We start from the raw sequence: 15586 nt of genomic DNA, 5'->3' as shown, positions 1-15586 counted from the left end.
CAATATCTTGATGAGTAGTTCTCCAGCAGGAAACACTGAATGATCTAGGTGATGTTTATGGAGCAGCACTGAAACACCTAAAAACTCTGTCCCAAACTGGATTTGCATTGCTGTGCACTCTGAGAATTTTGTTTAAATGATAATGTTGATCCAGTTGGTGAGTTACTGTTCCTCTTCTCTTATTTTACAAGAGTTTAGAAAACAATTCAATATGTTCAAAATCCATGGGGCAGGAAGACCGATAGTTTACTGATTAGAGCTCTGAAAATTGGGGTTTGTAATCCTTTATTCTGTTATATTTTACATGTGTTGAGCTGTGCATGTCATGAGGACAGCAATGTCCAGTCTGTCAGAAGATGATGAGACTTTCCTCATGAACAATGAGGTTGCCTTGTAGAATGCTGAGCAAGGATTTCAGTGTTCAATATTAACAGGGTCAGCAATAAACAAAATCTGTTCAGGTCATAAATTAGAGGGAAATCGTGGTCTTCCTTGATCAGTATCTGTACTTAAGACTGCAGATGTTTCCCTTTTTTGAGTTGGTGGAGCTACTTGTGTCCCTCGTGGTGGTGGTATTGCTCCTGAGGACATGTGTCGGAAAAGGGACATTCGCTGTGGAACAGTGCTTCGGATGCCTCCTTGAGGACCTGGACTTTGCGTGGTTGGGATTGAAGCAGGAACTGGTGCTAATGGTTCTCCAGAGGATGGCTGTGGTCTGATCATCATTGGTGTCACCTCGTGAGGCAGAGAAGGTTGAGATGCCGAGAGAGGTCTTACATCTCTGCTTAGGTTGCTCGTTTGCAAACCCTGCGCGCTTTTGTTGGAATCACGCCTCTGGGCAGGGCTGTGCACTGGCTGTTGTTGTATCAAAGACATCTGTGACACATTTGGTGAACCATATTGGAAAGTTCGGCCTGCCAGAGGACTCTGAACAGAAGGACTTGGAACTGGAGCAGTAAAAGAGCTGGGTGAGGGAGCCACCGCCTGTGGGCTGGGCGATGGGGAATTCTGATTGGGTACAGTCTGAACCAGCTGAGGTGGCCTTGTGGATGGTTGAGAAGACGGCGAATAAGTATTCAAATTTGGTGAGGAAATGTGCTGAAAATCTGACTGAGCTATATTTAGTGGCTGTGACTGCATAGAAGCCCTGATGATTGAGTTGCCAGATAATGGAGGAAATACGCCAAATGATGCAGTGAGGGGTGTTTCTATGAATTGCACCATCTCCCGGTCTTGTTTCACCATCTTTTTTAGAAGCTCTGTCTCTTGGTTATCAAAAACACCAGTGTTCAGATCTCTTTGAACTTTATGTAATAAGAGAGAGTTCTTCTTCCCTAGAAAACAAGACAGAGATAAATGCAGACATGTGCAAATTGGAAAAGTTATCATTCTCCATGCATAATGACAAATTTGATAAAATTAGTGAGGATAACCCCTTAAAAACAGCAAAAAAAATGGAAGGGCTATCCACCTATCTTTCCAGATGAACCCTCCTTTTTTCCCTGTATTCTGGATGTAGTTCAGTCTGGAAAAGTAAAGACGGAACCTTTTATTGACATTATAAAAATATATATTACATAAATAGCCACCATTTGGATGTGTATGGTGTAACTGTATCCCATAATGCTTACATGGATTGAGTAAAAATCAAAGTCAAATAAAGATCTATCCTGGGGAATAAATCTTTAATAAAAGTCAATACAGTGGGTTCCAGTTAACTGGGAAACATCAGAGCCAGTACATTTTGGCACAATTAAGTGGTTACCCCAATTAGCTGAAGTTTCATGGAAATAGTTAAAAAAGTATAAAAAAGACAAAATACTGTTTAACTGAGTAACACATTATGTATTTAAATGAAATTTAGAATAAATTAGAGCACTTTCAATACTACCACAGTATTATAACATTGTATATTAGTTCCTAAAAGTTATTGATGGAAGAATTCATACAGTGTACTCTGCTACGTTCTTTTGATTGACTGGAAAAAATCAGCTCAGACTAGTGTCGATAATGGACCACTTTCAAACAATGCTATCGATGACTGCATCCTCCAAATCTTTATTTTCATTGTAATATTCAAGGTGATTGTTGATAACTTCAAATTCTTCATTGTTTCGAACTCATTGCAGCAGTGAGGTCATTTCACTTTCACTCCTGGCCATTTCTGGCAACTCCAAAACTGAATGCTTGAAATCACAGTGAGCAAAATATTTCAGAATTGTTTTATTGCTTATCTCCCACCAACTTACATTGAAAAAAAATCACTACTCTTTGAACACAAGCACATGCAGCTGACCCTATTTAAGAACTGTTTGCTCTAAACACAGTGCATTGTCTAATGGCCCACAAGGGCATGTGATTGATGCTTGCTAGAATTTGTTTGGCCACAGCCTCCTCACCCAATTAAACTGCAATGTGTCCCAAGTAAACAAAGGAATCTTGGCTAATTTCTCAATTAGTATTTGTTCTTTAAGGGTCCCAAATAAGCGGCTGCCCAATTAACCAGAATCCACTGTATGTGTATGTTATATTGAAAAAAATGGCTTGAGATGCATGATGGTCCAATAGGCTTTATTACCACATATTTATTCCAAGGCATTTTACTTTGTTTTTTTTTAAGAAGTGTTAAACGCAGTGCGATGAATGAAAATGTTGTTATAATTTGGCAATTACACTGGTTTGGTGTTTGCAAATAAAGGTAAAAAATAATCACATTGGAGAATGAAAATGGCTGCTTGAATCTGTTGTATCACTGATGTCAGAATGGAGCCATTTTGAGGAAAATTCTAATAGAAATAGGCATCTTCAGTACATTGTCAAAGTTCATTCAGAAGACATTGTTGCTTTACAAACCTGTCTTCATAACAAATTCCCAATATTTTGGTGCACTGGATTTATTTATTTATTTATTCAGAAGTGGAGCGGGTCAGCAACTTTTAATTCCTTGGTGGAATTCCTTTTGGTGAACATGTCTAGGGCTCAGCACGTATGTACAACTATGAAGAAAGCACGGCAGTGCATCTACCTCCTTAGGAGTTTGTGAAGATTCCGCATGACATCTAAAGTTTTGACAAACTTCTATAGAAGTGTAGTGGAGAGTATATTAACTGGCTACATCACTGCTTAGTATGGAAGCACCAATGCCCTTCAATGGAAAATCCTACTCCAACTCTGACATCCTGAGGTATAATAGCATTGCGGTAACCACTATGTTCCCGTGGCACCCTGTTTCTGGATTCACAAAATAAAATTACTCCATATCTGAATTATTTGATGACAATAAAATCATTTCACATATTGCATACCAAAGCCAAATGGTGTAAGATCCATCTAACACAGGGCATCATGACAGTTCTTCAAGTTTGCAGCAGTGACAATTATAATCCCATCCTCATTGAAGAGACAATGTACAAATACCAGTAGTTTTCTAGAAATTTCTTTGCAGAGCCACAGGAAATGGGCAATGTCTTAAATGAATGTTACTCCTCTGTATCCTCCAAGGAGAGAGTCATTGTATCTGGAGATTTTAGGAATAGAGCTGGTGGCATTTGGGGCTATATTATCATTGAAAAGAAGACATAGTTTAACAGAAATATACGTGGATAATTCTTCAGGACATGACAAGATGTTTCCTACACTGCCATGGGGTCAAGTGTGGAGGCTATTGGGGCCCTGATGAAGATATTTAATCTTCATTGGCCATCAGAGTTTAGGAAGTTATTGGGGGAAAAAAGTTGAGAGGAACAGCATAAACATGGGGAAAATCAGCATGGCTTTCCTGGTGGGAGATTCTGTCTGAATCATGTAAATGATTTTTCTTCCACAGATGTAACTAAGTACACCAAGAAAGGAAGTATGATTGATGGACTTTAGTAAGGCATATGACAAGGTCCCATATGGCTAGAAGGTTTGAGCCCTTGGGATGCAAGGCAAATTGACAAATGCAGCCCACAGTTGGCTTGCTGATAGGAAACTGAGAGTGATGGAAGAGGTTTGCTATTGCAACCGGAAGTACGTGAACAGTGGTGTACCACGAGGACAAGAAATGGGCTCTTATTGTTTTGTATAATTAACAACTTAGAAAATAATGTAGGAGGCATGATTAGTAACTTTTCATTTTTCAGGAGACACATAGGTTGGTGGGGCTGTGGATAGTGAGAATGACATGGATTAGCAGGTAAATCAGGAAGCAGGTACTCTGTATTTCCTAATTGTACAGATCAACCTGAGATCAGCCTACTCTATAAAATGACTGGATTTTAAAACCACCAGCAATCAGTAGACAGATGCAGTATAACCACAGTTTTAATTTCTTCATGCTAATTGAACTTCATGAAGTGCTTGCACAACCTTTGTCTGCAAACAAAGGAAATTAAGCCTAATTCAGGGCTTAATTTGGCTCTGCCATTCCATATGATCCTGGCTGATTGCTTTGTGGGGAGAAGGCTGGGCAATTGGGCTGAGAAGGAGGAAAAAGGATCAGCCATGGTTGAATGGTGGAGCTGACTCGATGGGCCAAATAGCCTAATTCTGCTCCTATGTCTTATAGTCTTACGATCTTATGGTCTTATCTCAAGCTTATTTTCACCTGGTCCCAGATCCTTTGTTCAGATATTGATATCAGCCTTAATCACACACAGATATATATATATATATATGAATATTGTAGGTAACTAAATACACCTTAAATGAACTTTTATAATCTAAAATTTAAAAAAAGTAATAATCAGAAACAAACAGTTAATCAGTTGCTATCTGAAAGAGAAAGCAAGGTAGGGAAATAGGAACAAGTTTTGGGCATAATCATAAGGAATTTTCATCATTCTTTCACCATATTTGTTGTTTATTTTTATCATATTGCATCCAAGAATATGAATTTTTAAAATTGACACTAGTTGATTTTTGCAACTTTTACAACTCGATTTACCCACCCACTTTGAGAGCCAATGTAAGAGAAACTTGTTCCGCTGAAAGGTGGAGAATGTTATTCATATCAACTGCTGCTAATATGATAGGAACATGCAGCCTTTTCTGAATGCACTTTTGTTTGTGGAGAAAGAGCAACAAATTTAATTTCAAAAGCATCTTCCTTACATCTGACAAAGACTCCATTCTTACAGGATGGTCTGGCGCATGTTCCTCATTCAGCTCCAAAAATAGGAACAAATTGCTTCCTATGATGTTACTCAACCTTATTTCATTTGAATTTCTCATCCAGTGTCATTCTGCCACATGCTTAATGTGACATTTAAAAGTCTTACTGTTTTTTGTGTGTTTCCATCAGTAAGGATTCCATTGAATCTAACATAATTTGCATAGTAGAAAGTAATTATTTATCCCATATGATGAAATAAGGTCAGATTGAAAAAGACAGCATCATAAGCCATCTATTATTTAAGCAAATGCTGATTTTTTTTCCCCGTCATTTACTGCTATGATATTGTTGTAGTTCTATGAAAGTTAATACCATTTAGGTAACTTAATCTTATCATTCTAATAGGCAAATTGAGTGTGATAATGAGCAGATTCCATTTCAATTAACAAAGTGAAATTTTATTTCGGGTCTGAAATAGCTCTGTTTAGAACAAATAGATCTCCCATTTAGCATACTTAGGTGAATAAAAACTAGTATTAATATATATTGTACTGTCACACCTGAAATGTTAATTGGAACCTAATAATGCTATAAAAGGCTTTACTTTTAAAAATTTGTTTCAATTTGCATACTATTAATTCCTTCGCCACAGCTTTTAAAATTATTGTGTGGTGATTTAACTCTGGATCATCATTCTAAATGTACTTTCAGGCTTGCACACTTTCTGCTGGGTCAGAAGCTTTTTGGGTATGTCCATTCAATCAGGCACTCCAGTACAGCACTTACAGCCCGAATATAAACCTAAGTCCCTGTCCATCATCTCAAGAGGATGGAAAAGAACCAACAGCGGCATTGTGGTAAAGAAAATGGGAGATCTGTCAATGCTCTGATTAATATTTATTCTTCAAGAAACAAAATTGAAACAAATGATATGATCATTTTGTTCTATTGCTGTTTGTGGAACCTTGCTGTATGTCAATTGACTACAACATTTTCCAGTATTACAACAATAACTACACTTCAAAAATACATCATGACAAATCACAAGTATTTTCTCTTATGAGGGACAGCATATTATTTTCCGATGTATTATGCTACGATACGGGAGGAGACCATTTGCCCCATTATTTGCATATGTTTTTGGGCCACATCATACTGTCTAAAAATGGTTAAGTGCAATATGTGCAGAAAAGTAATGTGCAATATCCAAAAGAGTAATTAAGAATATATAAACTTTTCAAATTTAATTACAGTGTATTTTAATCAGAATTGGCTTTGGAATTGTATTTCTGTAGTGCAGCATGAAACATGATAAACCAAAAGGGATTGATTGTCTCTTAGTGTGGAGGGGAAAATGTTATGAGCCAAATGAACAGCTGCAGATTAGTAAAACAACCAAATGGATCATTGCTAATAGCAAAACTAATGATTTATAATCTCTCAAATGTGGTTATTGAGAGTGGTTATTGCAGGGACAAATACCAGACTTGCAAAAGTTGCAGAAATCTAATTTCTAGTGAATGTGTCAAGAACGTATCATGTGGTATGAATTTTGATAAGCTACTATACCAGCCACAGCAGTTTGGATCTGTGATAAGTATTTTTAAGTTAAGAAGTTTTTAGTTTGGTAACTGATTCCTTGTTCTTTGCCTTAATAAACAGCTGTACAACAGAACTTATTGCTACCTATCTGGGTGGAAAAGAGCAGCAATCAAGTGTGTATTGTAATCAAATTCCGCAGTGCAGGTGGTAGGTAAGGGGTACGACAGTCAGCTTGAATGATGTAAGAGGAATTGGAGTTTACATATTCTTATGATAGTGTGAGATTCTTCTCAGTGCTCTGATTTCCTCCCACATCCTGAACGTGTGCAGGTTGACAGGCTCACTGGCTAAATAACCCCATCGAATAGGTGAGTGGAGAACAGATAGGAGTGCGAGAGATAAATGGCAGAGTCACAATGCTGTAGCACTGTGTAACTCCATGACTCTGATGTTAGTGGGGGTTTTGCTGACAGTGAATGAAGTGTTGTATAGAAAAGAGTAGCATTTGTAAACAGGTATGATATTGTTACTGGTGATATGGCTGAAGGCATATGTGACGTTGATGAGTTTACTACGAGCTCACTTCTGCAGTGCTGAAGGTACATTTTACTTTATTACCTTTAGAATATTACTGAGAGAGGGTATCCATATGCCTACTTTTGGTCAATTGACATGATGGCCTTACATCCGTATACTCTGAGATATCTGAGAAATGCTTCTGTGCTAATTCCATTTCCTCATACTTCATATCCACCAGTTTTACAGTACTCCAAAGGGTCTTTATGAATAAACTTGCTTCTTTGTTTCCAGGCGATGGGACCTACCTTATTTAGTGGTTGTTTGCTTCTGCAAGCAATTAACTGGACATTCTGAGGCTAGGTATCTCTCATTATCAGATACCCTGCCCTCAAATTTACCTGGTCCATTTCTGACACCTCCCTGCCCTTTCTTGATCTTTCTGTCTCCATCTCTGGAGACGGCCTATCTACTGATATCTACTATAAGCCTACAGACGCTCACAGCTACCTGGACTATTCCTCTTCCCAACCTGTCTCTTGCAAAACGGTTATCCTCTTCTCACAATTCCTCCGTCTCCGCCACATCTGCTCTCAGGATGAGGCTTTTCATTCTAGGATGAAGGAGATGTCTTCCTTTTTTAAACAAAGGGGCTTCCCTTCGTCCACCATCAACTCTGCTCTCAAATGCATCTCTCCCATTTCCCGCACATCTGCCCTCACCCCATCCACCCGCTACCCCACTCAGGATAGGGTTCCCCTTGTCCTTACCTACCACCCCACCAGCCTCCAGGTCCAATGTATAATTCTCCGTAACTTGCACCACCTCCAACGGGATCCCACTACCAAACACATTTTTCCTTTCCCCCCACTTTCTGCTTTTCACAGGGATCGCTCCCTACGCGACTCCCTTGTCCACTCGTCCTCCCCATCCCTTCCCACCGATCTCCCTCCTGGCACTTATCCTTGTAAATGGAACAAGTGCTACACCTGCCCTTACACTTCCTCCCTCACCACCATTCAGGGCCCCAGACAGTCCTTCCAGGTGAGGCCACACTTCACCTGTGAGTCGGCTGGTGTGGTATACTGCGTCCAGTGCTCCTGGTGTGGCCTTTTATATGTTGGTGAGACCTGACGCAGACTGGGAGACTGTTTCGCTGAACACCTACACTCGGTCCACCAGAAAAAGCAGAATCTCCCAGTGGCCACACATTTTAATTCCACGTCCCATTCCCAGTCTGGTATGTCTATCCATGGCCTCCTCTATTGTCAAAATGAATCCAAACTCAAGTTGGAGGAACAACACCTTATATACCGGCTGGGTAGCCTCCAACCTGATGGCATGAACATTGACTTCTCTAACTTCTGTTAATGCCCCTCCTCCCCTTCTTACCCCATCCCTGACATATTTAGTTGTTTGCCTGTTCTCCATCTCCCTCTGGTGCTCCCCCCCTCCTTTCTTTCTCCTGAGGCTTCCCGTCCCATGATCCATTCCCTTCTCCAGCTCTGTATCACTTTCGCCAATCACCTTTCCAGCTCTTAGCTTCATCCCACCCCCTCAGGTCTTCTCCTATTATTTCTCATTTCCCCCTCCCCCCACTACTTTCAAATCTCTTACTATCTTCCCTTTTGGTTAGTCCTGACGAAGGGTCTCGGCCCGAAACGTCAACAGCACTTCTCCCTATAGATGCTGCCTGGCCTGCTGTGTTCCACCAGCATTTTGTGTGTGTTGTCATATGGATACCACGATGGGTTGCTCTGATAGGATAAGATATGAATTTGAAATACTTCCATCACTTTCTGTTGATTCTAACCAAGCTGGTGTTGCAAACACACTCATTCTCCAACTAATGGGTGAGATGGATAGCTGGATGTCTGGTTGAGATGATTGGGTTCAATTACCTATTGTAGTTATGGGTTGTGATTCCTGCTAGTGGATTAGATCAAGTCACTCAAATTGATGGATTGTGCATTTAAGAGAATCGTAGCACTAGGTGGTTAAGTAATCTAGGAGCTTCTCATTCTTTGGAATGATTTGTCACTGGACTTTACTTGAGATGCTCCTGGAAGCTGAGAGCTCGCAGAAACTGCTAGTCAAGGATTACTGAATGAAGCTCTAATAACCCTGGAGAATGTGGATTTGATGACATCTGTTTCACCATCTGTTGCCAGGCATGGATTATTTCAATTACAAGAAGAAGCTGGACAGGACTAGGCTTGTTTTCCCTGGTGAGCAGGATGCTGAGATGGAATTGCAGGAAGTATACAGATTCATGAGAGGCAGCATGAGATGGATAATAGGAAGGTTTTCACCAATGACAGAGGCAACTAAAAAAACAAAAGGCAAAGATTTAAGCTAAGGGGCAGGCTTGGAAGGTAGCTAAAGAAAGATAGAGGGTGGCTAGGATCTGGAATTTCCTGCCTGAGAAGATGTTACTCTTGCAGTTTTTAACAGGCACTTGAAGGAGCACTTAAATCACCAAGGCTTTGGATGAAGTGCTGGTAAATGGGATTATTGTAGATAGATATTTATTGGTCATATGGGCATCGTGGGAGCGCCCAATCTGTGTGTGGGCCAGTGTTAGAGTGGGGAGCTCCGGCTTTGGCTCACAGAGGCCTCAGCAAGGAGAGATGAAGGCTGTGAGTAGATTTTATTTTGCCTAATTTTTCTGTCTTTCTTTCTCATTACATGGTTAGGGCAGTGAGGGCAGTGATGCCAGGCAGGGTAGTGAAATGCTCCTCTTGCGGGATGTGGGTAGGCAGGGAAACTTCCAGAGTCTCTGACAATTACACCTGCAACAAGTGCACCCAGCTGCAGTTACTTCCTGACAGTGTTAAGGAATCGCAGCTGGAACTGGATAAATTCTGGATCATTCGGGAGGATGAGAGGTTGATCGACAGGACTCAGAAGGAGGTAGTTACATCCAAAGTGCAGGGCACAGGTAACTGGGTGACTGCCAGCAGAAGGAAAGGGGACAGGCAGCCAGTGCAGAGTGGCCCTATGGCAGATCCCCTCAACAACAGGTAAAGTGTTGGGGGGAGAGGGGAATGGCACAGTGGTCAGCTGTCTGTGGCTCAGAAAGGAAGAAAAAAGGAGTGCAGTAGTAAAAGGAGCAGACAGGAGACTTTGTGGACATGAAGGAGAAGCCCAGATGGTACATTAGGGATGGCTTGGATCAGACCAAAGCATTCTAAAGGGGGAGAGAGAGCAGCCAGCAGTTATGGTACTTATTGGTACCAATGCCATAAGCAGGAAAAGTGAGGAGGTCCTGAAGAGAGATTTTAGGGAGCGAGGTAGAAAGCTGATAAAGCAGAGCCTCCAGGTTAGTAATCTCTAGATTGCTGCCTATGCCATGTGCCAGTGAGGGTAAGAATGGGAGGACTCGGTAGATGAATACATGGCTGAATGACTGGTGCAGGACACAGGTTTCCAGATTTCTGGATCATTGGGATCTCTTCTGAGGAAGGTATGACCTGTTCAAAAGGACGAGTAACACCCAACCAGAGGGAGATTAATATCCTTGTGGGCAGGTTTGCTAGAGCCTGGAGAGTTTATAAACAGGTTTGGCAGAGGGTTGGGAACTGAGAGAAAGAGCTGAGGATGGGGCAGTTGTTAATCAGTAGATTCAGTGTGCAGTTAGACTGAGCCAGGACAGGCAGATGATAGATAGTGCAAAATTACAGTCAGTAGGATGAGATGAAGTGTAATATGATGCCAAAACCAAAAAAGGGTGATGAATACAGGACTGAAGTGTCATAGTTCGATGCACGTTGTGTACAGAATATGGTAGATGATCTTGTAACACAGTTAGAGATTGTATTGTGAGCATCACTGAGTCGTGGCTGAAAGAAGGTTTTGGTTGGGAGCTTAACATCCAAGAATATACATTGTTTCAAAAGAACGGGCAGGTAGGCAGAGGGGGTGGGGTCTCTGTGTTGGTGAACAGTGGAATTAAATCCTTAGAAAGATGTAACATAGGATTGAATGATATCGAATCACATAAAATGCTGGGGTTGCTCAGTAGGTCAGGCAGCACCAATGGAAGGGTCCAGTTGACATTTCAGGCCAAGACCTTTCATCAGGACTGGAAAAAAATCTTTTATTTCCAGTCCTGATGAAGGGTTTTGGCCCGGTACATTGACTGTATTCTTTTCAATAGATGCCGCCTGGGCTGCTGAGTCTCTCCAGCATTTTGTGTGTTTTGCTTGGATTTCCAGCATCTGCAGATTTTCTCTTTGATTAGAATCCTTGTGGGTAAAGTTAAGAAACTGCAAGGGTAAAAAGACCCTAATGGGAATTATATATGGGCCTTGGAAGAGAGCCGGATTGTGGGGTTCAAGTTATAATAAGAGAGAAAAAAGCATGTAAAAAGGGTAATGTTATAATAGTCATGTGGCTTTCAAAATCAGATAAATTGGGAAAATCAAGTTGGTGATGGACCCCAAGAGATGGAATTTGTAGATTGCCTACAAGATGACTTTTCCGAGCAGCTTGTGGATGAGCCCATGAGGGAGAAGTCAATTCTGAATGGAATGGTGTGTAAGGAACCAGATTTCATTAGGGAGTTGAAGGTAAAGGGACCCTTAGGGGTAAAGATCATAATATGATAGTAATCACCCTACAGTTTGAAAGGGAGAAGCTGGTCAGATATATCAATATTTCAGAGGATTAAAGGGAATTACAGAGGAATGACAGAGCAGCTGACCGAAGTTCATTGGAAGGGAAAATTAGCAAGAATGACAGCAGAAGCTGGAGTTTCTGGTAGCATTTTAGAAGGCACAGGATAGATTAATCCCAAAGATGAAGTATTCTAAATGAAGAATGAGCCACCTGTGGCTGAGAAGGGATGTCAAAGACAACATTAAAGCAAAAGAGAAACAAATAATATAGAAAAATTGGTGGGATGTTTGAGGAGTGGGATGATTTTGAAAACCAACAGAAAGCAACAAAAAAGCTCTAAGGAGAGAAAAGATGAACTATGAAGGAAAGCTAGTCAATAATATATCAAAAGTTTGTTTTTCTGATATGTATTGTATAAAGAAAAAGAGAGGCAAGAGTGGATATTGGACTGCTGGAAAACAATGCTGGGGAGGTAGAATAGGCACAAAGAAGTTGCAAACGAATTCAATATGTATTTTGCATCAGTCTTCACTGTCAAGGCACCAGCAGTATGTTGGAAATTCAGGGGTCAGAAGTGAGTGAAGTTACTGAGGAGAAGATACTTGGGACGCTGAAAGGTCTGAAGGTAGATATGTCACCAGGTCCAGATGGACTGCACCCCAGGGTTCAGAAGGACGTACCTAATGAGATTGTGGAGCCATTAGTAATGATCTTTCAAGAATCATTACATACTGGCATGGTTCTGGAGGGCTGCAAAATTGCAAATGTTATTCCACTCTTTAATAATGGTATAAGGCAGAAGAAAGGAAATTATAGGCTAGTTAGTCTGGCAAGATGCTGGAGTCCATCATCAAGGATATGTTTTCGAAGTGCTTGTAGGCACACGAATACCTAGGCAGAAGTCAGTATGGTTTCTTTAAGGGGAAACTTTGCCTGAAAAATCTGTCGGAATTCTTTGAGGAAATGACATGCAGGATAGACAAAGGAGAGTCAGTGGATGCTGGCTGGTTTGGATTTTCAGAAGGCCTTTGACAAGATACTGCACCATGAGGCTGCTTAACAAGATAAGAGCCAATGGTAATACAGGAAAGATACCAGCATGGAAAGTGGATTGCTGACTGACAGCAGGCAAAGTATGGGAAAAAAGAGGTCTTTTCTGATTGACTGTCAGTGACTAGTGGTGTACCACAAGGGTTAATGTTGGGACCACTTCTTTTCATGTTACATGTTAATAATGGATAATGGAATTGATGGCTTTGCGGTCAAGTTTGTGAACTATACAAAGGTAGGTGAAGGGCAGGTAGTGTTAATGAAGCAGGGAGTTTGCATAAGGAATTAGACAGATTGGGAGAATGGGCAAAAAAGCAGCATATGAAATATCTTACAAGGAAGTGATTGGTCATGCACTTTGGTTGAAGGAATAAAGGTAGACTGTTTACTAAATGGGGAGAAAATTCAACAATCAGAGCTGCAAAGAGACTTGGGAGTCCTCAAGCAGGATCCCCTAAAGGTTCATTAAGTGGTAAGGAAAGCAAGTGCAATATTAGCATTCATTTTGAGAGGACTGGAGTATAATTGCAAGTATATCATGCTGAGGCTCAATAAAGTATTGGGCAGACTGCCCTTGGCATATTGTGAGCAGTTTTGGGCCCCTTATCTAAGATGTGCTGGCATTGGAGAGGGCCCAAACATAGTTTACAAAAATAATTCAGGAATGAAAGGTTTAACATACAAGGAGCATTTGACGGCTCTGGTCATGTATTCACTGGAGATTAAAAGAATGAGGGGGGGATCTCACTGAAACCTATAGAATATTGAAAGGCTCAGATAGGGTGAATATGGAGAGGATGTTTCTTATAGTGTGGGGTCTAGGACCAGAAAGCACAGCCTCAGAATGTAGGGACGTTCATTTAGAACAGAGATGAGGTGAAAACATATCTTTAGCCAGAGGGTGGTGAATCGGTGGAATTCATTGCCACAGATGGCTGTGCAGGCCAAGTCATTGAGTATACTTAAAGCAGAGGTTGATAGCTTCTTGGTTAGTCAGGGCATCAATGGATATGGGGAAAAGGCAGGAGAATGGGGTTGAGATGGATATTAAATTAGCCATGATGGAATGGCAGAGAAGACTCGATGGGCTGAATCGCCTAATTCTGCTTATATGTCTTATGGTTTTGTGGAAGATGGTTGGTTGAAGTACTGTACTGTGCTGCATGACATCTGTAACATGAGAGATGCGTCACCAGGGATGAGTTAATAGTAAACCTAAGCAACTTTCTTCAAAGAAGTGGGTGTGGTGATAAAAACGCAGATAGTGACTATCAAAACCACTACAGAAAGAGTTTGTTAACATCTGGATAAGAATGAAAACTTGGGATAAAAGGTGAGCTAAGCAGCTAAATTGGGACTTTCCTTGAAGGTGTTTAGTCAGGAGCTGCATTATGCATGCTTGCCAAAGACGCATTAAAAAAGGTAATATTAGGATTCCATTGTAAGATGGTAATATCGATGTACAATTGCCAGAATCCACAGGTAATGTTTCAGGTGAGAGGCTTGACACAGTGTGTTGTGGAGAAGCTATCTCAATTGAGTCATACAATCTGGTTGCAGTGGATAAACTGCCAAAAGTGAGAAAGCATCCTGTTTACCAAACTCTCATTGTTCATGGGAGTTGATTAACCTACCTAAAATAAAATCATCACAGATGTGGATCAAGATCTCAATGAGCACTGGAATAGTTCAAGTGTCTGATTAGCCTGCTGCTGTTTCCGAGGTTAGCTTTCTAATAAGACCAGACATTCCACCTCTGGAGACTAGTTATCATGGAGGAGCCAATACAATTTGAGTTCATTTTCCCTTTCTCTTTCTGCTTCAAAAAATTCAATTAGGTTTGTCAGACAGAATCTGCCCTTGACAAAGTCATGCTGGCTATCTCTGATTAGTCCTTGTGTATCTAGACCTGAAATTTCAGTTACAATTTGCTTGTTAAACTTTGGAGTTAATTTACATGGGCCAGACCTGTTTTTATCCCACTGAAAGCAGAACTTTTTCAAATGATTTGTTTTTAAACACAGAGATACTTCACTGCAGTACTTTTGGAAAGATTATGAAGAATATCCATGGATAAGTCACTTTTAAATGGGGTCTGTGTCACGTGAGGAAGTCATATAGATGTGGCTGGGATCACGGTGTAACAATGTCTCAATGGCACAGGCCCTTTATTAACACGTTGTTGGATTGTTGGCACTTTTTAACACATGGTCCCTTCTACATCTTCTCCATCCATCTTTGTCCAGCAGCAGTTGCTGGGAAACATTCTCCCAGCATCTCCAACAACACCACAGTCACGCAGAATACTTTCAGAGAAATGCAGAGTTTTATGAAATGAAAGGTCTTTGTATGGTCCTCTTCAAATGAGATCTAAGGCAGTGAGGCAGCAAGCACAGAATAAAATGAGTACCTAAAGCTTTTAGCAGCTCGTCACGTAAGTTGATACCCACAGGATAAAATTCAAAGTCAGTTGAAAAAAAAAGCACATATTGGAGTTCACCGAAATGTTGTTATGATAAGAAAAAATATTGGTTGAATTGCCCAAGGTTGGGGGCACACAGAAGATCAATAGCGTAAGGGATTCTGCAGATGCTGAAAATCCAGATAAACACATGCAAAATGCTAGAGGAACCCAGCAGGTCAGACAGCATCTATGGAAGTGAATAAATAGTCGACATTTCAGGTAACAGTTCGTTCATTTCCATAGATGCTGCCTGACCTGTATCTGTTACTCCAGAAGATCAATAGTCCTAACGAGGCCAC

General features: G+C 40.8%; 1 protein-coding gene across 1 annotated transcript in view; it reads right to left on the bottom strand.

The window, feature by feature from the left end:
* Nucleotides 1–1279: 1279 nt before the first annotated feature.
* The window catches only part of LOC132404879 (potassium/sodium hyperpolarization-activated cyclic nucleotide-gated channel 1-like), a 255912-nt gene continuing 241605 nt past the window's right edge, over nt 1280–15586 (bottom strand). Inside the window, exons 8-9 of the mRNA XM_059989441.1 lie at nt 1472–1525; nt 1280–1334 (exon numbers count right to left, since the gene is read on the bottom strand). Coding sequence (XP_059845424.1) covers nt 1521–1525 — 5 coding nt within the window. The 3' untranslated portion in view covers nt 1280–1334; nt 1472–1520. The remainder of the gene's footprint in view (nt 1335–1471; nt 1526–15586) is intronic.

Source organism: Hypanus sabinus, chromosome 14 (genome assembly GCF_030144855.1).
Source record: "Hypanus sabinus isolate sHypSab1 chromosome 14, sHypSab1.hap1, whole genome shotgun sequence".
Taxonomy (NCBI): domain Eukaryota; kingdom Metazoa; phylum Chordata; class Chondrichthyes; order Myliobatiformes; family Dasyatidae; genus Hypanus; species Hypanus sabinus.
Note: the sequence above shows the minus strand (reverse complement) of the source record. Positions and strands in the feature narration are given on the sequence as shown.